At 42.5% G+C, this 27,587-nt stretch overlaps 2 protein-coding genes and 1 long non-coding RNA gene across 3 annotated transcripts in view; 1 reads left to right on the top strand and 2 right to left on the bottom strand.

The window, feature by feature from the left end:
- Positions 1 to 27,587, bottom strand: part of LOC101167971 (stomatin) — a 267,426-nt gene that overhangs the window by 36,115 nt on the left and 203,724 nt on the right. The window lies entirely within an intron of this gene.
- LOC144996754 (uncharacterized) lies at positions 15,400 to 20,480 on the bottom strand. The gene is made up of 3 exons (XR_013659591.1): positions 20,350 to 20,480; positions 20,199 to 20,250; positions 15,400 to 17,438 (listed from the first exon to the last, which is right to left on the bottom strand). It is a non-coding gene; the product is annotated as an uncharacterized LOC144996754 (long non-coding RNA).
- barhl1b (BarH-like homeobox 1b) lies at positions 16,226 to 21,880 on the top strand. The gene is made up of 3 exons (XM_023961012.2): positions 16,226 to 17,376; positions 19,228 to 19,450; positions 20,411 to 21,880. The coding sequence occupies exons 1-3, from the start codon at positions 16,926 to 16,928 to the stop codon at positions 20,712 to 20,714; spliced, it is 978 nt and encodes a 325-aa protein (XP_023816780.1). The 5' UTR covers positions 16,226 to 16,925; the 3' UTR covers positions 20,715 to 21,880.

Below are 27,587 nucleotides of genomic sequence, written 5' to 3'. Positions count from 1 at the left end.
CCTACCCCTAAGGATAGTGCTAACCATGCACAGGCATATGGCTTACCATGTGCTAGGTCCCACATGCACACTTTTAAGCACGATTCTACCCAGAACATCTTCGCTTAATTATCAGCATTTTGTTCAGCATCCTCCTGTTTTGCATATTAATATCTGTCAGCTCTGTCTGTAATATGAGGGGATAAAGATAAGGCTACGCTAAAATACACCCATCAACACGGGATTCACCAATCAACAGCGCTGCTGTTGAGCTGCACTTGGTCCCGCGGGGTGCAGAGTCGGGGTCGGTGTGTGCTTTTTCTTTACTTTGCTGGCGGGCCTCCGGTGTGATTTTTGGAGGTGAAATATGTGTTCCATGTATGTTTTATTTGCTAGAACGAACATGAAACGCCGCTTTCAGCCCCCTGAGAACATTTGCATGTGTGCCCATGGCGTGTTGTACCCATCTTTGCGACTGACATGTAATAAAACACGGCGTGGCGTTGTTGATCAATCTTCCCAGCCCACAGGCCGCACAGCGAGGGCATGTACATGCAAATGAGAATAACTAAATGCCACTGAGGGGGAAGAGGGGAGAGGCAATCACTTCAGCTGACAAACTGCACAGGAAGGGGTGATGCTGATGGAGGCAGGGGGTGAGGTTGCAATTGATAACTTATTTTTTGAATCCAAGGTGGTTCGAGAGAAGCAAACACAGCATAGGCTCAATTATAGAACACAATATGAGGTGTTGGTTCAACTCCAGTGACGCTGAAGAGATTATGACACTGCTCAAATGTTTTGTGTGCGTGTAGGTGTGTGTGGGTGTGGGTGTGTGTGTGTGTGTGTGTGGGTGGGTGGGTGGGGTGCAGCAGAAGCAAGGACTTCTGATTAAAATGTACAAGAGGCTTCCTTGAAGACCTCAACCATTCTTCCCCAGTCTTGGGTCAGGTCAGCTGATCTGGGGGCCACTTGGGCAAATCCCAAACACAAACACAGCGGAAGAAAGGCAGAGAAAGGACAAGGAGGCTGGTGTTAAAAAGAGTTATAGAACTGGTCCATGGGAAGATGAACAGCCTGGGATATCATGAAGGCAGAGCTGATTAACTCTCTTTTAGATCTCTGAGAAATGGCTGTAGGATTGTGCTCTGAGCTCCACAAATCCTGACCCTTAATGCTGAATCTATCAACCTTGTGCCCCCCGGAGCAACAATGAGAAGTCTATAAGCTGCTCCATTGATGGTTCATTAAGCAACAATAGGGAGAGATAACTAGTGCATTGCTGCGTTGACGCTTTTCGCTTTACACTCAGAGCAGAAAGAAGGCATCCCCAGTATGCAAAGCTGGGGATGCTACTTGGAGAAGGAGGGGGTAAAGCAGATGTTTTCTTTTTAGGCTACGTTCACACCTGCCTCAGCAACGCACGATGCATTTCCAAAGAAAAGTCTATGTAAATGCGTGGAAATGTGAGTTTTGTGCTTCCACATTCAAAAGTCTTGCATTCATGCATCACTACACACATTTTTAAGGCTCTACATACAAAATGTAGGGCCACCAAGTGTGCGTCGAACGTTACGCCAGGTCAAACTTTGACCAATCAGACACTCTGATTTGGAAGCGACATATGGATGGAGTCCCTTTTAATGCACAGATTCATGGAGGAGAAATCAATCATTTGTGGCTGGAATTCAATGACACCAAGTCTTTCATATGTCAGAATAGAGCTTTGAAAGGAAAAGCCTGGAGCAAGATTCACCAGATTTGTCCCGCTTCGACATTTCACACCAAGCCTCTTCCAACTGTAGGTAGATGACGACACGTTTAGCACATTCCTGAAGATGCGTCACATGCCAGGTGTGAATGCAGCTTCACACGTGTGAACGGCGAGCTGCATGGTGCAGCCGCAAACACGCTGCCATTGATTGTTTTTTATCCATGTTTGATGATAATTGGTGTGGACGACATCAAGAGCAGAGAGACAGGAGGAAATTTGATATTAAAACTTGGGCCCGGGGCATCATCCCACTTCAGAGGGCTCGGTCGGGATCAAAGACGGAGCAGCAGGTCAAAGATCAAACAGCAGCTGGGTGGAGGACTGGCTGAAGAATGATTGTCCTGTAAATGAAGCATGTTCAATCCAGGTTAAAAGTGGCATGCCAGCACATGGATGAAGCATTCCTGACATGTGGAACCAACATTGATCAGCATCGTGTTTTGGAGCATCTGCCTGGAACAGGCTGGTCTGTTCTGCGTTTGAGGAACCTCTGACTCAGTCAGCCCTCATCTGTCTCACTAACAGAACATGAAACCATTCACAGCTTTGGCTTTGTACTCTTCGGAGTTTGAATCCCCTTCTTCACCGCTGAACAAGTCAGAGAGAGCATGTGACTGTGAGTGAAAGAACATTTTTGGACCACAAAAACTGCAGAAAAGCTGGTTCCCTTTTTTGTTGCCTTTCGTTTCATTCCTGTTTCAGGATGTGCTGCCGAATCATTTAGGTTCAGGCTCCTGAACAAGACTTCCCCAGAATTCTAGAAACCCTTTTGGAGAATTCAGTGTGAGTGACACAAAACTGCTGCTACAAAAGTGTCTCTAGTAATATATCTAAAACTGTCTTTCTTGCTCCATGGTGTTTTTCAAAGCAGTTAAAGTAGAAAAAACAATGCAGTCTTTTCAGTAGAAGGCGTCTTCACGTCTGTTGTAACATTCTCAGTTTGAGTTTAAAGACCCTTTCACACAAGGCAAGATGGTTTTAACTTCTTTTCCACTTCTCAGTCCAGTTCTCCCATACAGAGATTGGTGTTTAGTAATTAACATGTGACCGATATCTGACAGAAATGTCTATGTAAGGGGTAAACAGGGTAAACTGACAGCTTCCTATGAATCTCAAGGATCAGTCAATAACACAGGTGGACTAGACACTGTCAGAATGGAACAAACCATTCATCTGACTTTAAAACAACGTTTCATGTTTTGTTTATGCTTCCTGTTTTGATTTTTGTTTTTGTGCAGGAGCTGATTTCCTAGATGCTCCGCCCCCTTCCTGTGGTTCTCCACAGAGCGGTCGGAGCTTACAGTGTGCGTGTGTGTGTGTGTACATTTTCTCCTAATGTTGATTAAAACAAGAGCTAATACTGTAAGTGCATCATTATTGTTCTCAGATTTTCTAAGATTTAAGCAGTTTGCCAATTGATTAATCACGAAAAAAAATCCAACGATGTGTTTGAAGAAATCTTTTATCTTTCACTTTGAATCTTTTCAACAAATTAATGGATCAAAATTCAGCCACAGCAGGAATACCCACCTACATATCGCTTTTTGGTAAAGCATGAAGGGGTTAAAAGTTGTGTTTTTTTCCAACCTAAAATAGTTATTTTCAATGTGTAACTTTGCTAAAATCCAAATGAAACCAGAAAAGGTAGATACTATGGGACATCACTGATGAATGATGACGTTTTATTTTTGACATTTGAACAACTACCTCCTCTGGTTTCTGCCTTTGCTTCATTTTTTAATATTTCATTTTGATTGCTGGAAATCACTTTTGTTATTCTGAGAAGGTTCGTATTTATTTTTTTGGATTGTATTTTGATTTCTGGAATTTTGTTCTGATTTCTCAAATGTAATGTTTTTTATTATTATTTGTTTTGATTTTTGTTGTGATCTTGAATACGTTTTTACGTTGAATGATTTGTTGGTGTGATTTGAGCTTCAGAGCCACCATAGATAACTGAGCAAACTGACAGTAAGGGGTTTAATCTACGGTAAGAGTGGTTTATTATTAGAATGAGATTAAAGCGGTTATTCTTGTCTTCTGCACGGTAGGGCGGTCGACCCATGATCATAAGATTACAGGTTCGATTCCCGCCTTGCATGAGTCAAAGTGTCCTTGGGCAAGACACTGAACCCCACCTTGCCTCTGGTGGGAGACTGGCGCCAGTGCTCGGCAGCGGAGCCGCCACCAGTGTGTGAATGTGTGTGTGACTGGGTGAATGGGTCTGTGACCTTAAAGCACTTTGGGCCTTGTAGGTAGAAAAGCACTATATAAGTGTACACCATTTAATTGCATTTACATGTAAGCTATAGATGTTTTCAAGACATTCTACATCAATGCTGTAATGATGTCATACGTGAAGTAATTTTCGGAGCGGTAAAGTGGGACTTTGTGGCTTTAACTGGGTTTTGGTGGGTAAGAAACTGGACCACATGGCACTTTTAGCGTTGACGGTTGCAGACTCCGACTTAAAGTGTTAAATAAAACTTTGGGGGTAAAATTTCACTTCCTAACAAGCAACAATTCTCTGACAAAATTCAACTTTTTAATGTTGTGTCATTCTGATGATAAACTCATTTGTCGTTTTTTCAGAAAACTTTTACATGTCACCCAATCCTGCCCCTTCTCTCAGAGTTCCCTGTAAAAAAACCTTTGTCGTTTGGACCATTGTCACAGTTTACACTCACAGAAACAAGTAGTTCACTTGACACCTGTGAGTTCACCGTCAGCAGCAGAGGTTGAAACCTCCCATGAGGCTTTGTGTTCTCCTTTAAGATGAGGGTTGGGGGGTCAGTGTGGCAACGACAAGTTTTCCCTACTTCCCCTGCAGCCTGATGGTGTCAGTCGTTGGTGATGTGGCACCCTGTGACTGAAATCAAAGTGAATGGAGGAGTGAGCCAGGTGGTAATTGTATATTATTCAACTTATGGAGACCATGCCACGCTGCTGCGGGTTGTTGATCTCTTATGTATAATTTAAAGGCATCGGTGCATGTATTATAAATGAAGGCGCTTTGCAAAGTAGCAGATAGACTCCAATTAACATGCTGGAGCTCACAGCGTGCAGATTGACTGTCTTTACCCTAATTTTTGTTGCTCATTTCTCTCCTTTTAACCCCGCCTCCTCCCATCCTCTTTCTTTCCCTCTCCTGTTTCCCAACCTCTGCTCTCCTTTTCTGTCTTTTTCTCTTGGAGTCAACTTTATAAAAGAGTATGAGTGAGAGCGAGTGAATGAGCACTCTGGAGGCAGTCAATACATTATCAACTCCTGCCGAACGCTGACACCCTGACGTCCTTGACAGCAAATTATTACTTTTTCATGACGCAACCAGGTGCAATTACAGCAACATCTTTGGGCTCTATCCTGCTGCTGCTGCAACTGTCAAAAGGCGTTCCTGGTGGGATCCTGGAGGAGCTGAGACATCAGTCTCTCAGTCCCTTCCAGATCTCTGCAAAGACAGACTGAAAGACAGGAACGATGTTGGAGGGAGGGGGCAAAGAGAAAATAGACGGAGCAATTCAAACATGCTCAAAGATTCAGTAAATAGTTGCATTCTACTCAAATTCCTTTTCTGGGAACAATCAGTCGTTTGTTTAGAGGGTGCCTGACTGACAGTGAGAATTGCGGAAGAGTTTTGTTGTTGTTGTTCGCTGGATGCTGCAAGCCTCCTCTGCTTCTAGCAGCCCGGTAAACAACCATGTTTGTAATGTCATCACACGCGCCTAGCTTTTTGTGCTTCACTGTAAACCCTGTAGGCTTGATTATAAAGTTTAACCACACTTTACCGCACAACAACACTAAGGAAAAAAACAGCGAGTAAACCTCAATTAAGACTTCAGAGTGTCACTTTTTTCCTGAAGCACAGCAGCAGAGGAGGAGAGCACAAAGAGCCCACAAGCCTGTGAAGCCACTCCTGCGAGGATGCCGGGTGGTGGGGGAGAAACTTTGCCATCCTGGAGGTGGATGTTGCCTCATGTCTCTTTGTGTTTGGTGTGTCCCCCCGGTTGGCATCCTCAGTGTGTGTGTGTGTGGTGGTGGGGGGCCTGACATGAGGGTGGCGGTGGCAGTGCTGTGTGTGTTTTGTCTCTGTGTGTGTCATGAAATAGAAGGACTGGTAAGAGGAAGAACAAACTGCGAATACAGCACGAGACACCTGAGAGTCTCCGCTTTCATCTCCAACTCATCATCCACTGATCCTCACCCCCCCACACACACACACCTACGCCTCCCTCCCTCGCTCAGCCAATTTCTTCAGTTTCCTTTTAACACGGCGAGTGCCTCGCTGAGAGTTTTTTCCGAGCACACACACATGTGACTTATGTAGGTAATGACACCTCCATGAGCTATTGGTTTTTCTCGGCCCTCTGTGTGTTTTTCTCCCACTCCCCCCCTTGTCCCCCCCCCCCCCCCATTCCTCTTCAAGCCTCCTCTCCTTTACTCCCAAAGGCCCCCCTTCTTCTCCTTTTCTTTTCTCCTGTGGTGTCAGACACAGATTTATTCTGCCTGTGATGCGTGTAGAGGAGTGTGAGTGAGCATTGGTGGGGGGGGGGGGGGGGGGGGGGGGTCAATAGGGAGGAAGGTATGTGTGTATGTGCATGTGTGTGTGCGTGGACAATAAGAGATAAGATTATGGCTCCCCCGGGGCTTGTTTGGCCCTGTACCCGATCCATCAAACGCTCGCTCCGAGTGCCAAGGTCAACTCTAATGAACATTTTCTGGGGTTTTATTCTCAACACTGAGAACTGTTTCCACCTGCACACACGCACACAAAGATGAGCGTGTGTGCTCTCTGGATGATCATCCACATACCTGCTAACCTGGAGAGGACGGAAAATGCAAGATGCTTGTAAGCAGCTCAGTAGGGATTTGCTGTTGAAGCCAGCATGAGAGGACAGAGGGTGAAACAAGAGAGAAGGCCCAAGGTGATGGACCCCTGTCTGGTTTGAACCGTTGACCGAAAATACCCCTGGTGGTGTAACACGCATGTCAGCGTGTGCCATTTTGGGAGTCAAGCACACATTATCTAAAAAAATAGCAACATCCACACCAGACATGTGTTGCGTGTTCCAGAATGTGCAAATCTCACACTCTTGAATGTGCCTTTAGCATATGGCGTTCACTCTGGTCTGTTACCCAACACTAGCGTATATTTTTATTTTATTTTATTTCATTTTATTTTTTATTTTATTTCACTTATTTAATTTTCTATTCATCCTATTCTTTTGCTATTTTTTTATTCTTGGATTGTTATTTCATTGCTTTTTTTTATTATTGCTGCTTTTTGCACTGTCATTCTAGTAAGAAACCACATCTCGCCTCACCTGTGTTGTTGTTGTTGTTTCCCTTTCGGCTTTTCCCATCAGGGGTCGCCACAGCGAACGAGTCGCACGGTAAACTTGGCAATGTTTTACGCCGGATGCCCTTCCTGACGCAACCCTCTCAAAGCAACCGGGCTTGGGACCGGCACAGAGGTAGAGAAGGGAACAGGGAGCAGCCCGGAGTCGAACCCTGGTTTCACGGACGGAAGGCGCCGCAAACCAGCACGAGCTAAACCGGCCCCCTATCTCGTCTCACCTGTGTATTTCTCTGCAAATACTATGTGTGGAACAACAAATCTTGAATCTTGAATGAACTTACAGTTGGAAGAGGCTTGGTGCAAAACGTCAAAGCGATGCAAACCTTGCAAATCTCGCTCCAGGCTTTTCCTTTCACAGACTTGGTGTCATATGACTCCGGCCGGGCAAAAACCTCAATTGTTAATTTGTCTTTAATGATCCATTTTCAAACGGTTGATACTTTCGTGTTTTGAAAAGGATGCTACCCTTACATTACTACCAACCCAGAGTCCCAAACTTGTCAAAGTTTCATGGTACATCATAGTACATACAGTCATTACTGTTGGTTGTCACAACAGAAATCTCCACATTCAAGCATCTCTTTTTACCGATTCCCGCGGGATAAAGACAGAAAATGATGGATCCAACAGTCAAACAGGAAGGGTGTCTGCCCACTTCAGACTGTAATGAACATTTTTTTTCATGTCAGCCTGTGGCTACATACAGTATTTTATTTGTCTTCAAAGTGATACATATGGAAGTCTATCATTTGGGTTTTATTCAGAACTTACTTATGAAAAGGTAACAGCAGAAACTTTTTGTTGTTGTTTTTAATTGAGTAACAGAAAAAACGTGCAAACTTTTCCCAAAAATATCCTCACGGCTGTGCATTGTGTTTGTGTATTGGTGGGGGCCGGTCTGTAAGAAGACACCAGATGTGGGTTCAAATCTGTGGCAGACCTTTATTTTTGTCAGCGTACGTATCATGAAAAAAAGTCAACCGAATTGACTTCATTTGGTTGGAGCCAGAAGTAAGTCATTTCCTATGAGTGATGTCGTAATCACTCTGTCCAGTTCTCATGTACAGTCAATGGTTTGAACTAAAGCAGGTCTGAGGCTCTCCGACATCTGCAGAGCTTACTGTAGCATTAGATATCAAAACGTTTGATTTTTTGATTGGAAATGGATTATTTCAAGCAATGAGAATAATACACAAAAACATTACAATCATCAGTTATACATTCCTATCAAACTGAGGATAATTAGACATATTAATAAATATTGCTTGAAAGGGAGTGGAAGGAAGGGAGTGGAAGGAAGCAAACTTATACAATCCCTCCCCGTTATACTGTAACCATTTTATTACATGATTTATCATTATCTGGTTCATTACTTTTATCAGACAGAATTAAGAATACTTAGGTATCAATAAAGCACATGACAAAGATGAATTACTTAATTATTATGAGTCAACAAACATCTTTTAATTTCACCAAGGGCACACACGAAAAAAAAAAAAAAAAAAACATGCCACACAACGGTTTGTGGTCGTTTCAGCATCAACACAATCCTGGGCCTCACACGGAAAAAAACAGGCCTCTGTGCAGGTAGGTGGGCTTTTACGGAACAGCGTCCCTCATCATCCCCTCATCACGTGCTGATCTGCCAAAACTAGTTAGGGTCTGAAGGCTGGTGGAGTGTGGGTGTGCAGCGGAGCATGTGGAGCATACTAATGAAGCAATAAAAGTCACGGTGGGAGGGGTGAGGGCACGGGCTGAAGGCACATTGGAGAGGAAGGGTGCATCGAGCGGAGGATTGGGAGCTGCTGACAGGAGGTGTGATAATTGAGATGTTGCGACCCCACATATTACCTGCATATTGGCCAAATTAGGGAGCAGGTAGTTTGAGGTCAGGATGGTGGGCTGGAGCCCACCTGCCACCACACAGCTGCTATTTGTGTGTTTGTGAGACACAACCAGACTTGTTTTACTATACCCTCGCTTTGTGAGTGTTAAATTGATGAGTTTAATTTGCATTTTTTCACAAACAGGAGATTAAATTTACCAATTGAGAGTAATCAGAATTTATAATCTCTGGGATTTGATTAGCATGTGTTTGTACATCTATAAATTAGACGGCATCACATGCTCACATATCTCGTTCAACATTCAACCTATCAAAAATGAGAAATCTGCTTTAATTTCATAAATGAATCATTAATCATGTTATACCAACTTTCTTGTGTGCCAGTAAATCCTGTTTTTCAGTTTTGGTTGTATTTTGGGGAGTTTGGACCAATAGTTGGACAAAGCGAGAAATTTAAAACCTTAATTTCAGTTTCTAGAAACTTGTGCATAGAAATGTCACTGCTCTCCTTCATTACAAATGATGAGGAAATAACAAAAATATATTTCTATCCCAAAGAGTAACATTCATCACCCGTTTCCTGGTTCAGAACAGCCTATTATCAGGATTTTTACAGGTTGCACCTTGTCGATCTGCCTTGCTGCTAAAGTGTGCGTTAGTGCTGTGTGTCCTATGAGGTACTCACAATGTGATTCATAGGTGTGGGCTCTTTGAAGGTTCTTTGCTCTGTGCATTATGGTGGGATGGACCCTTTGACCCCTCTCCTGCAGGAACGTGACCCATGGAGACGTTCTCCTCGCTGCCCACCAACATGGTTGTCTCTGTGGCAGCTGTAAGAGATCCCCTTACCAACGTGCGCTACACAAAGTACCATCATTCAAACGCAGTCTGATGGCAGACTAACATTGAACTTTGACATTCATGTAGAAAACAGCTCTTTGTCTGACCTGTTTAGATTGTAAAACCTCAATCGGTTAAATAAAAGTGGATTTTTATGAGCAGTTTTATAGTTTTTACATAAATTTACAGGACTTTTTTAAAATTTCTTTTGATTTTGTTTTCTGTTCACATTAAGGATAGAATAGAATAGAACATAACTTAATTGATACACAAAAGGGAAAATATAAAAATGAAAAAATTAAATAAAATTCTAAAAATAAAGATCATTTTTAGATTTACATGAAAATATTGACCAACTTCCTGTTTTTTTTATTGTTTTTGTTTATTTTTTATCTAGAGAACAGATTGAAGACTGGCATTTTTCATCATTGTTATACAGGAAACTCTCAGGTCAGACAGATTTCACTCAAGTCTGGTCCTGGAAAAAAGAAAAATAATTCCTTTCAAACTCCTATTGTTTTATGAATGGATTACATTTTGCGGTTGCTTTTTTGCTCTGCAAAACTCAGATTTAAGCTTGTTTTCAACATAGGAGGAATCTTTAACACAATATATGATCAACTATTAAGGTAATCATAACACGAAAAACATTCCAACAAGTCAACTAAACTCTTTATATTAGTTTATAATCACTAAGTCTGTTGAATTTTTCATCCTTTGTGTCCATTTTTAACTCTACATACAAGACGGGCGTTGGAAGTTAAACCAGGCCAAACGTTGAGCAATAAGGGACTCTGATTTGGAAGTGACGTATGGATGATGACCAGTTTAATTCACGGAAGTGCCATCCGTTTGAGTATTGATCATGACAGAGAAAATAGCAATTGTCTGTGCCCAGCTGTAATCCTATGACACCAAGTCTTTCAAATTTGAGAATAGAGCTGTGAAAGAAAAAGCCTGGAGCAAGATTCAGAAAATTTGCACCCCTTCGACATTTCACACCAAAACTCTTCCAACTGTAAGTACATACGCTAGTATCGGACAGTGACAGAACAGTGTGAACACCACATGATAAAAGCGCATTTGAGAGTGTGCATCGTATACCTGGTGAGTATGTAGCCATGTTTCTATTTCTGCGATGCTGTCAGTAGTAAATACTGACCTACAGTGCCCTCCAGCAGTTGTTGTTATTTATTTATTTAAAATCACATATACATGTAGGTTGCTCATGAGTATAAGTTGCATAGCTACCAAACTATGTAAGAAACCGTAACGTATACTCTGAAAAATATGTATAAATAAATGTAGATCTTACAAGCCTGAATATGTGAGAAAAACAGCTTTTTACGCATCTAATGAATCGATGATTAAAATAGAAACCCCTGTTGTTGACTAAAACAACTCTTAATGACAAATTATTGCCCTCAAAGCTTCTCCTGATGGACTTCTGCGGGTCCACCGGGTCAAAAGTCAGGAGAAGTTGGCCGTGAATTGTGGGAGCTGGCGCTCTTCATGAGGGACATTTATGATGGATGGTCACAGTTCCTCGTCCTCCACCTCGCCATGCCTCTCTCCACTGGCTGGGCGCTCACCTCTCCACCTCTTGGCGCTATCCCTCCATCGCCTCTTATCCTCTGACCAGATGTGTTCATTCAACTCTGTCAAGAATAATAAAATGCTGGCTACGGTGGGGAACGTGCACCGAGTCGACAGAGCAGAACGGGATGATGGGAGTGCATTAAGAAGTGGGTGGTTATGAAGCTGATCTGGGTAAAGATCCACTCCGACGATGTTTTGATCTACTGTAGAAGTATTCTCAGTGGTTTTTTAATTATGACTAATTATTTTTAGATACAATCAAAAAACCTGTGTCGTTTTCTAGGACATAATTTCTGCAGAGTGGCAGTAGTTCATCAGAGACTTACTTATAAGTTGTTGGCCTAACAGTCTGTGTGGAGTGAACGTGCCCCCATTTACCATCATCAGTGTATTTACACTCTCTCCTGCTAACTGGCAGGCTCTCACAACCCCAAAATGACAAAAGGGTGAGCAACATTGAAGCTATCCAGCCAGACAGCCAGATACCAGCTCAGACGAGGAAAACAAAGTCGAACATGGATCTATTTGTCTGCATCACAATGGAACAGAGCAGGGAGCTTGTGTCTCACTGATTATAGCATGTACGTCACTGAGACAAGCCTTTTCCAAAAGCAGTTTTTGTCTGCTCCAAATTCAATACAATTTAAATAAAGAAATACTTAGAAATGCAATTTTAAGCTTCACTTTCTTTATATGTGTCCTCCATCATACGGGATATGCCACAAGAACATGTTAAAAACATAAAAAAAACACCATGTTTATTAGAGCGAATCTTAAACTGCGGTCTTCGTGGGGGAAGAAAAGAGGAAAACAACTGATGGTGCTCTGTTATGACCTATGTGAAAAGGTCAGCTCCAAATCAATCAATCATTTGATCACTTAAAGAGTAACTTCCAAACTGGACCTCATTGGAACGTTCTCCTCACTGCTGGAAAGGATAAGCACATTGAATTCACATGACACTTCCATTCAAAGCCTTTTATCTAATTTCATCAGCATTTATCTGCTGCTCCTGGCTTCAGGCTCTCAGGTAGCACAGGTTTGTGACATACGCTTTCAGCACAACTTAAAGTTTGTCAGGATTTGTGGAACGGGACAGAGCCGACAGCGGAGCAGCAGAAATGTCAAACTTTGCTCATCCTTTTGTTCAACCCAAGTCAGTTGACAGAAGCAAAAGATGAAGGGAAAAGGGGCGGAGGATGAAGAAGAGGGAGAAAGTGTACATTCGGCTCTGATGCTGCTGCTCAGGGAGGCCTCCTGGGACGAAATCAAACCCCCGGCGCCAGGTGACCACTCACCTCCAGAGAGCAGCGGAACGGGAGGCAGGAGTGACGGCAGAGATGGAGGGGAGCCAAGCACGCTGATGGCTGGAGTGATGATTTCCTTCACAAACAGACACAAATGCCCCAGCAGCACTCTTCCTCTTCCTCCTCCTCCTCCTCCCTGCGGCCCTAGCCCTGCAGGCAACACACACACACACACACTCTATGGTTAGGCCTCCAATTAAATCAAAAGTGGTTTGTTTTTATTGGTCTTTTGCGCTGACAAGTGGGCTATCATTCTGACGGCCCTACCTGTCAGTGAGCAGCTGAAATTCCTCCGTTGACAATGCCCAATGCTTCCAATTAGGAGAGAATCAGACTCCTGGCGCGCTAGCCATCCTTCCTCCCCTCTCCCCACCCCCAGGCCCACCTTCCCTCCTCTCTTTTCTTCTACACTCACTCCACGATGCAACACAATTCCCCACTCCTTCCCTCTCACGCCGGCTCTCCTCCTCCTCTTTCCTCCTCCTTCTTCTCCAGGAGAAGGGGGCCTGTCTCCTCTGCAAATTACCGACACAAAACGAAGGTGGTGGCGGCGGCGGCGTGGGGAGCTGCCGGTCCAGGGCCTTGTCAGCATTAATGAGACGATGAAGGTTTATTTCGCCTGCATGCATGTGCTAAACTCTTTCTTGTGTGACAGCTGACTGGGAAATGTGAGTGTTAACCTTATAAAAGATTCAGGGGGTTCTCATTATTTTCTGTCAACTGCACTACCTGATGGCGTTAAGGTGCATCATTTGCATCCCTTACTGGCCCAAGGTGCAGCACCAGCTCCACAGCAGGAGCCTTTCTTCCCCACCTTAAGTTTTTTTCCCCCTCTTCAGTGCTGTTTGTTTGCTGAGCGGAGTCATCTTCTTTCACTTATCTCCTCTCTTGGAGAGACATGCTTTATTCCATGCACCAAAACGATAGAAATGCCAAAGTTTATTCAAGGGCGACACGCGTTTTTACTCATCTGGGTTCACATTTAACACCTTTTCTTGACTGAGCGGGTTAATAAAATGTGTTTTCTCTCTTGTTTACCCCCCCTCCCCTCCTCAAAAGCCTGAAAAGGCCCAGCAGGCATTATTAGAGGAAAAAGCTTGTGGACCAGGAGAGAAATATATAGAAATAAAATAAATCACATGTCTGCAGATGGATTATGAGCACTGACAGGTCAGTTTGGACTGTTAAACCACTGCCAGCTTTTCTTATTTCAGCCTTTATGGCATGCATTGAAAGGCAAGCAGCCTGATTAGAATTAAATATAAGACTGAAACAATCCGCATGTCATCTCAGCCACAGGAAGGGACTGTAATGACCCAAAGGTGCCAAGTTTGTTTTGGTACAAATCCGAGCTGAAGGCTGCTGGTGTTCAGAGTGGTGAGCAAACCTAAACGTGTGTGTGTGTGTCTGTGCGTGTGTGTGTGTGTGTGTGTGGTCATAAGCAAGGCTACATGCAAACACATGAGGGTTTCATCACTGAATCCCTCTTGATCTACAATTCTGACCACTTCTTAGAGAAAGAAATATACATTTACATTACTGACCACATACACTGAGCACCATTGTGAGCTACTTTGTTAATAACACAAATAAACACAAGTGCAGCTAAAGACCAGCAACCTAACCTCGTGTGCAAAAATTACTTTGACAAAGTACTATTTGGAGGTTTATTTATTTATGTTTTTATTTATTTGACTACATAGAATGATTGAAAATCCTCATATTTGAATGATTTGGGGTTAAAATAACATAATGTAAAGTTTGCTTTTGTTGCATTTGCTTTGTTTGTGGTTCATGTCTTGTAGTGAATGTTTTTCCCCTTTTAAAAATCATTTTCTTTTAGTTCTTGCTCCTAAAAATAAAAACTAATTAAGTGTTTGTGCACAATTTGAATAATGCGGCTGTGGTTCGTTTTTATGAATTTGAAAATGTTAAAAAGTATTTTCATATATTCCATATTTAATTTAAGACTGAAAAGTATTAGTCACTAACACGTTTTCAAGAACTCTACCTTTTCTTTTACATGCTTTTTCCTATCACAAAAAATAGCTATGTACACGCTTCTAATTGAAAATTATCCAAAAAAATGTAAAATAAAGGTCAAATGAAGGAAGAGTTTGGGTCTCTATTCAGACTCAGAGGTCACAGTAGAAAAACCTCTTTATGACTAATTCACAGCAGCACTGATCCGGTCTGTGGACACAGAAAAGAGAGTAAGAGGAGGGAAAAACCGTGAGAGGAAGCATCAAACCTCTGCTCTTTTTCACGCGCCAGCAGTGGAGAAAGAAACAGCTAAGTCAGGGTGGGTGTGTGCTGCTTCATCTCTGTGTTGTCCCCGCCTCGTCTGTGACAGCTTGCAGTCGTGATGGGACCCCATGGGAGCGGGGAGCGGATTCACTAACCTGCCGGTGTCTGCGAGACCGACGCGCGCCTCCAATCTGGTGGTCACATGGGGTGGAGAAGAAGAAGGAGGTGTGTGTGTGTTTTTTTGGACGTGAGTGGAGAGTGGTACGGGGGGAGATGATAATGCGGGGGGGAGATTATTAGGGGCTGTCGAGGCCGCCGCACGGGGTAAACTGTTGGGTAGGAGCTCAAAGTGTGCAAAATGTGCGCACAAAGGCATTAAGGTTGAAAGATGGAGGAAGGCACATTATTTAAGTTTTTTGGCAAAAAACAGTAGATATTAATAAAATGAGTGGACAATAAGAAGGTTTTATTTATTCCAAGCCTTTTTTTCCTAAGTGGAGAGCACGAATGAGCCGTCCATCCTAAAATAACAAAAATTCTGACGTGCGTAATTGTGTGAGCAAAATCACAATTTTCGAAAAAACAAAACAAAAACAACAAAAACGAAAAAAAAAACAGACTAAAAAATGTCGTAAAATGTTTTTGAAAAAAGAAAATTTACATTTTTTTAGCAATAACAATTTCATCAAATCATGGTTATTATTAATATTGTTTTAAATATAAAACATTAATAATTAATACAAGCAAAAGACAAATAATGTATTATTCTTAGAACAAATTACAAGTTGTTTTACATTTTGTTTACCAAATGACCCTTGAAAACTCAGCAATGTTTAAAAAGAAAATAAATAAATGTAAATATAAAAGTCAAAATTACACGACTAATAATTCATTTTTATTCTTGAGGTGGGGAGGTTAGCGGAAGAGCAGCGAAATAAATCCAGTGAAAGAAAGAGTGCAGGAAAAAAGAGGCACCGAGCAGCCCCATAATAACCCCATTATAAGCCTCATCAATGATGTAATGAAAGCAAACAGTGTGAAAATTGCCTGTAAACAGTTGGATCTGAGTCTCCTGATGAATTCAGTGTCTCTTTTATCAAAGTGAGGACGAGCCAGAGAGGGGAGGCAGGCAGAAAGGGGAGGGTGATAGGCAGCCGGAGTTAGGGGGCGTGTAGGGAGGTCCACTCCAGCCTCCCTCAGCCAATGAAGGCTTGTCACAGGGGACTCACGTGGACCAGGCGCTCTTAAAACCTAGCTTCTGACTTTTCCTCAAGTTCAAATTTTTGGGATTCCCTCCCACCCCAATCACATCTCGTCCTTTAACTCACCACTTCTGACTATTTAACCCAGTTTATCTCCCTCCCCCCTCTTTTTTCCTCTTCTTCTTCCGCTCCGCACCTTGCTCTCCGCTTCCTTCCTCTTGCAGCTCTTGGACGCTTTTCTCTCATCCAGCTTCGTGTTTTTAAAGGTTTTTCTGTCTTCCTCAAAGGAATGCCATCAACATTCGGTGGCCGCATGACGGGTTGCCCTGAAGACCATCCCCCGTTCCTCCCTCCAGCCCGCCGCGCCTGAAACTGTCCATGGTGCTGACGCGCCGAAGACTCGAGTTTTTCCTCTTTGCGTTAGATCAATTCGCTGCTTGCCGCTCCATCTTTCTGAAGAGAGCTTTTGAACTCAGAGCAAAGGAGCAGAACCTTCAGGAAGCCAGAAGGACCGACTTCAGCGTCTCTGAATCGCCAAAACGCAAGAAGATCGGATTGATGGCTTTTGCAACTGGGCTGGAAATATTTCATTCATAAAGAGTAAAGAAACCGGAAGCAGCGAATGAGTTTGTTGCACGCGTAACAACTCCAAAAGTGTTCGTGTTGCTGCGGAACCGACTGCCGTCTTCAGGATCATCTCAATCTAAAAACCACCCCGTTCCTCCCTGAAACAAAACTTGTCCAAATGGTCATTTGAGGAGGCTTCATCACAGCAATGGAGGCGTCCGCCAATGGGTCCAGTTTTGGCATCGACTCGCTGCTGTCGCACAGGCCCGGAAGCCCCGTGTCCAAAGGGGACAGCCTGGCGGGGGAGTGCCGCTCACCTCTGGAGTTCAGCCCCAGATCCGACGCGGAGAGCGGCTGCTCGTCGCCGCCGTCTCCGAGGAGGGAGTGCGTGGACGAAGTGGCGCAGAGGCAGGCGCACGGCGTGCCTCTGCCGCCGCACCTCCAGCACGCGCAGATCTCCGCGGGGTCGCAGCAGAGGACCGTGACCTCGTCGTTCCTCATCAGAGACATTCTTGCGGACTGTAAGCCTCTGGCGGCGTGCGCGCCCTACTCCAGCAATGGACAGCCGACCCAGGAGGCGGGGAGGCTGGCCTCAAAGATAGCAGACGACTTTATGGAGAAAATCCACAGCAACTCTTCGTCTGACAGTGAATACAAAGGTAAGGAGCAGGTCACCTGCAGCTGCAGAGGAGGCGCTTTTTCCACTGCGGCGACAGGAAAACTGCAGGGAAAAATATTTTCATTAAAGTTACAAATCAAAATAACCCTAAAAAAGCAGCTTTTTACATTTCAAATATATATTTTACATTAACATTTTTACTTTAATGCATTTTTAAGGAAAAATGTCAATTGATAAACCCCAATTTGTCCTTAAATGTTTGTGATTATTTGGGAAACAAATTAAAACACGTTAAATAAAACCTCCTAGAAATATTTATTATAAAATATAAATTAAATATAAATTTAATCTATTAGAAAAATTCAAAAACAGTAATAATATCCAGAATTAATGTCAAAATGTGATCAAAAGCGATTTTGTCTTTAAATTAACCGGAAACCAAAGGATGCTGAGGTGATTCTGCAGCACCGTGGCGGGTCAAACTAGGTCATTGTTCTCAAATTTTCGATGGGTGCGCGTCTGTCCAGCTTTGGCACAACGCTGGAAGCATGTGGGAGTGTCAGGAGATGACAGGGTCGGCTCTAGATAAATGCCATCAAGGGCCTCTCTGTTTCCAATCATGTCAGCCATAACAGACATGTCACCTCCATTGACAGTTTAATGAAGCGCTGCCTCATGGAAAGATGATCCATGCAACCAAATCAGCGCAGCGAGACCGGAAATGATCACTTTTCAACTTTTTTTTCAAACGTGGCAAAAGAAAATCTTAAGCTTTGTGTTTTGAAAGCTATAAATTATTTCACGTTTTCTATCCCGTGCAGACTGGGTGGAGAAGTCCATCAGATTTAATGAGAAAGCCGTGGGGCGCACGGAGCAGTTGGGCGCGCGCCGTAACTTTGATTTCTCGCGATTTCTGGAACATAGCACGGTTTCCACGCGCTTTTGTCCCCGGCTCTAATCAGATTTGTAGCCGCCTCTTCATTTCCACGCTCCTGTGAAGTTTCTGTGGTCGCGGTTGAAAGGCCGGTTCTTCCCTCGTGGCTCAATTAGGCGGATTATTGTGCGTCTTTTTGAGACGACTCGAGCGCGAGGATCACTCATCGTTCGTGCCATTTCAATCCTTTCTATAATTTTTTATGAGACGTGATGATAAGCAGTGGGTTCCTGTCCTGCAGGAAAAATGAGAAACGTCAGAAAGGCTCTGTGGGCATTTGAAGAAGTTTAACCATTTAAAACCAAACGTTTCAAGTTATTTAACAATAAACACCGATTTCTGCGCAGCGGTTTCTAATCAATCAAAACCTCTAAAGAATATAAATTTAGCTTAAAAACACTTTTAATAGTTCTAAAAGTTCCAACTTTTCGAAACTATTAAAAAAAATACTTTGAACCAGGTGGTGAGGTGTTGAAACCAGAAATTCTACAATTTGAATACTGACATTTCTTTAGTCCGGACTTTGTGCCATATCAAACAGATTTTGTATATACACAAATAGACAAAAAAATTAAAATGTAAGACAATTTCGGTATTTTTTTTAGAATTTTTCAATTTTACTATTTTGGAACAATTGAGCTTTTGTGAAAACATCAATAAATGTTGTATATTTTATGGTTTATTTTTGTCCTATCCACACACAAAAAAAACTTCCAGTCCTATTTGGAAAAAAGTGTTTAAATATAGATGGGTTGCAGCAAAGCAAGAAAAATTGAACTACCAATTATTGATCCCTTTCTTTACTGCAGACCCCCCTTCCATCCTCCTCCTTGCGCTGCAGCTGCGCATTAAATTACTGTTACACCTTTCCCTTCATATTCGTGGTCTGACTGAGGTTTCACCTTTCCCCTTAAATGTGTTTTCCTTTGTGTGAAATGTCTCTCCCTCTCGCTGCAGTGAAGGAGGAGGGGGACAGGGAGATCTCCAGCAGCAGGGACAGCCCGCAGGTCCGGCTGAAGAAGCCCAGGAAGGCCCGCACGGCCTTCACGGACCACCAGCTGGCGCAGCTGGAGCGCAGCTTCGAGCGCCAGAAGTACCTGAGCGTCCAGGACCGCATGGAGCTAGCGGCCTCCCTGAACCTCACCGACACGCAGGTCAAGACCTGGTACCAGAATCGGAGGTAAAGATGTGGAGGATGTAAAGAGGGTGACCCAAGAAGGCAGTTTTGTTATCATCACCCAAAAGTGAAATGCCAAGGGTTTATGTAATTTGTGCCCCCACACAATTTTTATTTATGGATCTCTATTTTTTTTCGGAAGGTTTGTTCGAAATTTTCTAGAAAATGATCATTTCTTTTGGTTTTTTAACGTTCTAATGTCACTGTTAAAAAATCAAATCTTTACCACACTTTTTTTCTATTTATTCACCCCATTTTGTTTATATAGCATTTTTAGAACTTTAACGTTTAAATAAATTTTCCATGTTTGGGCAGGTTCCTGGGGTAAAAAAATTATTTCCTGGAGGTTTGAATAACGTTCCAATCTTTTTGTATTTGTTCGGTTTTCTGCACCTTCGTTACTTTTTGGAGGTAATCAAAGTTAGATCTTACACCAGAGGAAAAAAAACAGATGCATTTTTGTGCGAACAAACAAAAACTGGAAAGTCTGTGCGCGAGCGCAAAGTGAAGAGATGCCACTGAAAGAAAAGGTGGAGGGAAAAAAATCACATTTTGACTGAGGTTTGGTGTGCTTATTTTTTATTTATTTATTTGCACCTCTAACTCTCAGGCAGCTAAATGACATAAATAAATATAAAAACACAATTTGAGTCGGAGTAGCCCATGAATTATGTATCGTTGCATGTGTGCATATTAATAATTTAGAGGAACTACTATATCTACTCAATTATATTTATTATGAATTATTCACCTGCATGGAGTGCATCGTTGGGTGTGAACTCAGGAGGCAGCCTGGAGATTTTCTTAAAAAAAAACCAAAAAGGAGGCAAAATGAGAAAAACATCCCAGACTTAATTGGATCCCAGGTTAACAGATGGGATGTGTTTTGGTGTCAAACACACTGTGCGGGCTGGCGGATCCAGATGTGCGCAGCACCAACTCCGGTTTTCCTCTCTCCTTCAGGACAAAGTGGAAGAGGCAGACGGCGGTGGGGCTGGAGCTGCTGGCAGAGGCCGGGAACTACTCCGCCCTGCAGAGGATGTTCCCGTCCCCGTACTTCTACCCGCAGAGCCTGGTGTCCAACTTGGACCCCGGGGCGGCCCTGTACCTGTACAGGGGCCCCTCGGCGCCCCCGCCGGCTCTACAGAGACCCCTGGTTCCGCGGATTCTGCTGCACGGCTTGCAGGGGGGCAGCGAGCCGCCGCCCGCGCCACCGCCGCTCCCCCCCATGTCCGGCGTGCTTCCCCGGCCGTCGCAGCAGCGGTGAGCGGGGCGCAGTGGACTCCTTTCCATTTGTTACGCAGGAAGAACAAAACAGAGACAGAAAAAGATAATAAAACAAAAGAAACAGTCGAAGAAGAGAAAAGAAGAATCGACCTTTATATGAAACAAACTCCAGGCCGAGGAGGAGGAAGAGGAGGAGGAAGATGGACACAGCCTTCAGACTGACAACCAGATTATGGATGTTTTTCATTCTCATTTGTTTTTATTTGTTCCAGAGAACATGAGCTTTATTTATAAGTTATTTATTTTTCGATATGAATCAAAGCATTTAAGTTATGTATTTATTTAAACCCAGACTCAGTATTAAGCGATTTTCCCAGCAGGCGCAGCTGTTGGAGGCACTTTGACCCAGACTTCAGGATTACTATTATTATTATTATTATTATTATTATTATTATTATTATTATTATTATTATTATTATTATTATTATTATTATTATTATTATATATTGGGTTCTTTTTGTTCACATAATTTACAAAAAAATGAACATTTTAAAGTTGTCAAATCCATTTTTTTCTTATGAATCCCCAATTAAGCTTATCAAGAAATATATTCAGAATATTTACATCTTCTTGTTCATTTTTTAACAGATATTTTCTCATTTTGGTGGTAAAATTTGGTATTTTGGCACTTTTTTAAACTAACGAAAAGAAAAATAATTCTAATAATATTAATAAAACAAAGATGAACCCGCATTAAGAACATATGAAGTTACAGGAAGTATCAGAATTACCAGGAAAAATATCCTTCTTTTTCATTTTTAAACTCTTTTTACTGATTTTTCTTCTTATGGGGAGCGCGCGCTTCCGCGCGCACCTGTTGATCTGCTCTCGTTGTATTTGACCAGACGTTGTGATTTCCTCATGTTATTTCATATGAAGCTGTGATAACTCCTAATTGTAATACTCTACTTTGGTGAAAATGTATATTGCAGATATCAAACTTGTGGAGTGTTTTTCGTAAATTTCATGGCTTTTTTTCTTTCGCTCTTTTAGCTTCCTCAGATCTTCCGAGCAATTTCGTCAGGTTATTATTATTCTTTTTTTTTTAGCAACGTTTACAGGCAAAAGATGGACAGAAAATATGGAGGATTTGATGTAAAAGAGAATTACTTTTTATAAATGTGGAAATAAAAGTCTTTCTTTTAACCACGTGGCTGCAGAATGTGTGAAAACGGAGAGGAAATCAACACGTGGACAGAGAATCTCTAGAAAATTGATTTCTGACATCACAAGGAGAAAAAAACCTAGATGTTTACGTGTGTCTGCTTGTGCAGCAAACAAAACACGATTAAAGCTGCTCTGACTTATGTGCGTTATGTGGATTTTTAGTTTTTTTCCTTATATGGAGTGATGATATCTGCAAAAGAACATTCAAACCATCTAACCAAAAATAATACAAATTTAAAATAAAACTAAAAGAAAATACGGATACAACTGTTATCAAGCTGAGATTAAACAGTCTTATGTATGTTGCTTAAAGGGATTTATTTTGAAGTAAGTTTTTTTTAAACTTGCTTAATTTCATCGAGGTTGATGCTCGTGTTGTGAGCGCGCGCACATACCTCCCTGATAATGTGTTTTGAGAGGGGCCAACAAAGCAGAAGGGCTGAAAATGGCGCAACTCCCGACAGGCCCCCCTGTCTCCTTCCGCCACCTTTCTGTTTTAACAGCAGTAACTACAGTTCGTTTTCCATAAACAATGCAGGGGATGAAATATTAATGTCATCTGCACCATTTTAAGTGCCTTAAATGATCTACCCATTTGGAGATTGATTGTTTCCATCCCTCTTTTTCCTTGAGGGCGCTGGATGCGCGCTCCTGCGCCAAACGGCTCTAACAGCTGGCGACCGGACTGGAGCTGACTGCAGGCCGGGGATCAGCGCGGGGACAGCTGGTCAGCGGATCCACCGCCAGCCCCCCCTCCAACCCCCACGCAAACTTCACCCGCGCGCCAAGCATCACTCTCCCTCCTCCGGTCTGCGAGGACCGGCACCCATGCGTGCACGGCGCGTCAGGGGTTAAAGGAGTTCAGACTGACAGACAAGCCTTGGCGTGTAGGATGTTAACGATTAGACAAAAGACTTTAATAGGTTTTAATTGAAAGTCGATTATGGGTCTGATAGCCACCCCACCCCCACCCACCCCTGCTGACACCCGCGCATGGCACCTGTTATTTGGGGGCCCCTCTTAGCGGCTGACCGCCGTGAAATATCAGACTGACGGCTCGATAGCTCACGCTTTTATGATGCGTAAAATTGCATTAAAAATACAGCGGAGCAGGCCAGGTTGTACAATTGGGAAAGTGAAGTGGCCTAAAGAGAGAGAGGGGGGGGGGGGGGGGGGGGAGTTGGAGATCACCTCCCAACTTGCCAAAAGATCATTATAGTCCCATCACGAAGATCCGTGACCGATTCAGATAAGGGTGACCTTTCTTTCTCTAATAAAAGAAAGAAAAACAGGTTTATACTTGCAAAGTGCACAGCTGATCATAAAGGAAGGGCCTCCATGTGTCTTGTTGGATGACCCGCAGATTTTTTTCATCTTTGCATGTGAAAGGGTGGTGGCAAATCCTCCGGCTCTTACCGTGGATTGTCCCCGGCTCAGGGTTAATGAAGTGCGGTTGGAGTCTGGTGGAGATCCCGAAAGAAAAAAAAAAGGATCAGTGACTCTTCATAATCCAATAGACCCCTATTAATAATAATTCAACTACGGAAGAAAAGAACATCAAGCTTTGATGCAATCACGCGTGAATGAAAGCGTGGTTTGGATTTGTTAGACTGAGAACGTTTTTTTTTCTTGTTTTTTTTTTCTTTTTACCAAATGCAGTTAGCGTAAAAATATTCAATCAGCCGTCCGCGTTTTATTTAAAAACCCATAATGAAAAGGAAAAATAGATCAATTTTAATATCGAAAAAGCAAAAGTCCTTTTTGTTTTTCCATCCAAACAGCAGCAGAAAAACCATCATTTCAAATTTTAACTCATATAAAAAGCAGCTTTAATGTTGTTATATTACACAAATAATTGTTACAAAACCTTTTTCAATTTCCACTATTTTTGGTCACTTTGGATTTTCGAAATAAAAATCCAAAATTTATCAAAAAAAAGCACAACACCCCCCTTTTTCTTTTAATTTTCTCCATGGCAATTTTCAAAATAAAACGCATTTTAAAAATGAAAAAACAACTGCTAAAATTAACCCCTTTGACACGTATTGATGCAAATATGCATCATACCACTTCAGCTCCTGCATTACCTCAATATAGCACCAATATAGCAAAAACATCAGTGAACGTTTTTACACAGCTCTAAAATCCAAATAAGAAAGTGCTACTTAGATTTATTTATTTGATAAATTTTAAGATAAGCAACTGAAAATAAAAAGTAAAAGTCAGAAAAAAACGTGTTTCATGCTAAACTGTTGGATGATTTAGCCTGAGTTAGTTGTGGAGAAGAGAAAAGAAGAGTTGCAACCAGGCAGAGGGCCGCAGGGTTGAAAGCCCGGTGGAGTGGAAGGGAGATAACCAGCATAATCATTTCCCCAATATGACGGGGAGACCTACAAACTTGGGATTGACATGCCAATCTCAGCAAATAATGAAAGCTTTCCTCTCAGATCACAGGGAGGAGGAGAGCAGAGGGAGAGCTTGGGCTAGGCAGAGGGAGAAGAGAGGTGCGATGCTGCCTCTCGACCTCACATAAAGCCAACTCTTGAAACATCAGATGCTTTTTTTGCTGGAAGGAAGAGGAATAATCCCCAATGACTGAGGTGGCAGCAAAAAAGAACTGAGGATAACAGTAAAAGTGATAGACATCACAACTGTTGTTTGATATTGTTTTATTTACCGAGCCAGTTCAGGCCTAACAAACTGCTGGCGTCTGCTAACAGGCAGAAAAACTGCACTAGCATTGGACCAGCAGAGACCCTCCAACTGCAGAGCTCGAAGGTGAAATCCACGCAAACACTCGCCGAAGTCTCTCCAGGACAAAACAATCGAGAGCCGGCAGTTTTTCAAACCAATCAGCCTCCTTTAGCACGTGGTGACAGTCATTAATGTCAGCTCCATCAGACCTGGTAAGTGTTTCCTCATGGAAAGAAACACTGAAGACTGAGAGATCTTCAAACTTTTCCCAAATGGCATCAGGAGGAGCTGGGATCACCAGCTGGCCTTCCTGGCAGTGCCTCCTTCATCTGATTGGTTGGAATCAGCTCAGGATGTACAGATGGCTCTACCAATCACCTGCCAAGTATTATCATTATTTCTCATTCTTTTTGAAGCCCTGCATTTGTTCAGGAGGTGTTTACTCCCCAGGACTAAAGATGGACATCTGAGGGCAACAAAACAAGGACTTCATCTGTTGGTTCATGAGTCCATTTAGCACCTTTTTCCTGGCGTAGATTAGGAATTTACTACTTATTCTGTAAATCGATTGTTTTCTAAATGAAGGACTAACCCCAGTAAAGGGGGGAGTGCCCAAAAATATCAATCTAGAAAGTTAAAATAGGTGTTTATAGTTGCTTTCTGACAAAACCTTCATATATTCTGTTTTGAAGTGGGATTTTTATGGATCATTTGCAACAAGGCCAGATATAGACATGAGCAAGCGGAAGGGCATTGCCCCCCTAAATGCTGTGATTGCCCCCCAGAATGTGATGGCCTACCAAAAACAAATTTAACTAAAGAAATACAAAAAAACAAAACAGAAAACCACGGAATAAAAAACAAAAAATAACAAAAATGCAAAAAAAAAGAAAAGACAAAAAAAACATAAGGATGGATGGATGGATGGACAGACAGACGAACAAATAGACAGACTGGCATAAAAAAGCAGTCTTAACTGGGCACAAATCAGTGTCCTGCTTGTGCCTGTCCCAAACCCGGCAAATGCCATTGTCAGGAGGACCATTCAATATAAAACTTGTAGACATTGATGTAAGGATAGAGGAACTGATACGATGACTGCATGGTTAGCCGTGCAATATATATATATATATATATATATATATATATATATATATATATATACAACATTTAAAGTTCTCGACCACTTATGTGACTCTCATCTCAAGAAGATTAATAACAAGATTCAAAAAAATTTGAAATATTGAAACAGGAAGTCCCCTTGAGATTCTCAATCACCTTTTCCAGGGAGACTAGGCCAAGGTGACAGGTAACAGCTGTACATTAATAGTTACATTCACACTTGCTAATCTTTAAAATGAATCAGAGAACAGCCATAATTAAGCAGCTCTGGTTCCTGCAACTAAGATGTCTTAATACAATTTCCTCAAAATTCTTAACTTCTGGTTTAAAGTGAGATTCCATTATTTGATCTCAAAGCTTAAGTTTCTTTCAGAATGAATACAAATGCTGTTTTCAGAAAAGTTTGCTGGATTTTGGATTTAGTTGTCTCAGGAAAGGTACCGTATTTTCTGCACCATAGGGCGCACCGTCAATCGATGGCCTATTTTCAACCTTATGTCAAGGCGCACCGAACTGTAAGGTAAATTAAGACAGACAAAAGAGTCAGAGATAAGTCCGTCAGTCAGTCAGACGTTATTAACTGTGTTCACAATAACTCTAGAGCTCGTTTGTAACACGCTACATGTTAGCGTGCTTACATGAAACCTGCAAAACATGCAAAAAAACAGACATTTTGAAAGAGCGGCATGTACCTCTCAACATTACTTTAGCATCAGGGAGTGCAACCAGAATTAATGGATATCAAAAGCACTCCAGATTGTAAGGCGCACTGCGGTATTTAAAAACAAATAAGGCTTTTAAGTGCGCCTTATGGTGCAGAAAATACGGTAACTAAAACTTAGCAATAAATTTAACCAGGTGCTACAATTAGAGCATAACAACAAGAATAGATTTCCTCTGTAAATATTTCATAGTTTAATGTCGTATCTATCATTTCCTGACACGTCAGTCTGAATCCAAACATGGGAAAGTCGGACACACTTGCTTTGACAGGAGGAAACCAAACCTTGCTTCCCTGCAAAGGAACTTCAAAACAATCAATAAAACCCAACAATTCATTCATGATTCTGGATGTTAGCCACGTCTGCTTCTCCCAGGGAGCTGTGAAGGCAGCACGGCCCCACGGCAGGGAGCCGCTGTGAGACACATTACTATATGAAGCAGATTACTCAATCAATACCCTGATGTGTTTCGGAACTGCCACGCTGCTCTCCCTGCAGCGACTCTGGTCAGATGACATGGTTAAAAAAAAAAAAAAACAGCCCGAGGCCCTGACCCCCACCGGCATGGCAGCACCGCAAATGCCTTTGGGACCTGGAGGCTACCTCAAACAATGAGCAGAGCTCGCCATGATGTGTCCATGACTGCCAGACAAAGACATTGAAGGAGAAAGCCAAGATAAAAACTCAACACAAATGATTGTTTTTCCTCTCCTCTTCAGCCTTGGCACATGACCCGTACACACCTGATAACTACACCAGGAAAGAGAAGCATAAACTGATGAGCAGATCCAAGTCAGCCTGACTGCCCTCTGCTCAGCAGCAGCATCTTATTCTGCAAAGTGTCCTTGAGCAGGGAGAAGGAATGCACTCTATGAAGAACTTTCCAAGTCATACATTTCAAATTAAAACTGAGTCTATTCACTTTTTTCCAGCTGAGGATAAATGCACTTTTATTAGCGAACCCCTCTGTGCAACTTATGAACAATGTCCACAGTTGAGCCTCCGTTGTGATTGAGCTCAATTAAAGGGAGCAGGCAGTTCCTGGGATCCTCTGGGTCACTGTTCGGTGCCAGGGAGGCCTCTCCCCTCATAAACATAAAGGGAGGAGAGTCCATCAATAAATGATGAGGAGTGGTGTACATGTATTT

Source organism: Oryzias latipes, chromosome 12 (assembly GCF_053564925.1).
Source record: "Oryzias latipes strain Hd-rR chromosome 12, Olatipes_Hd-rR_3.1".
Classification (NCBI taxonomy): Eukaryota; Metazoa; Chordata; class Actinopteri; order Beloniformes; family Adrianichthyidae; genus Oryzias; species Oryzias latipes.
Note: the sequence above shows the minus strand (reverse complement) of the source record. Positions and strands in the feature narration are given on the sequence as shown.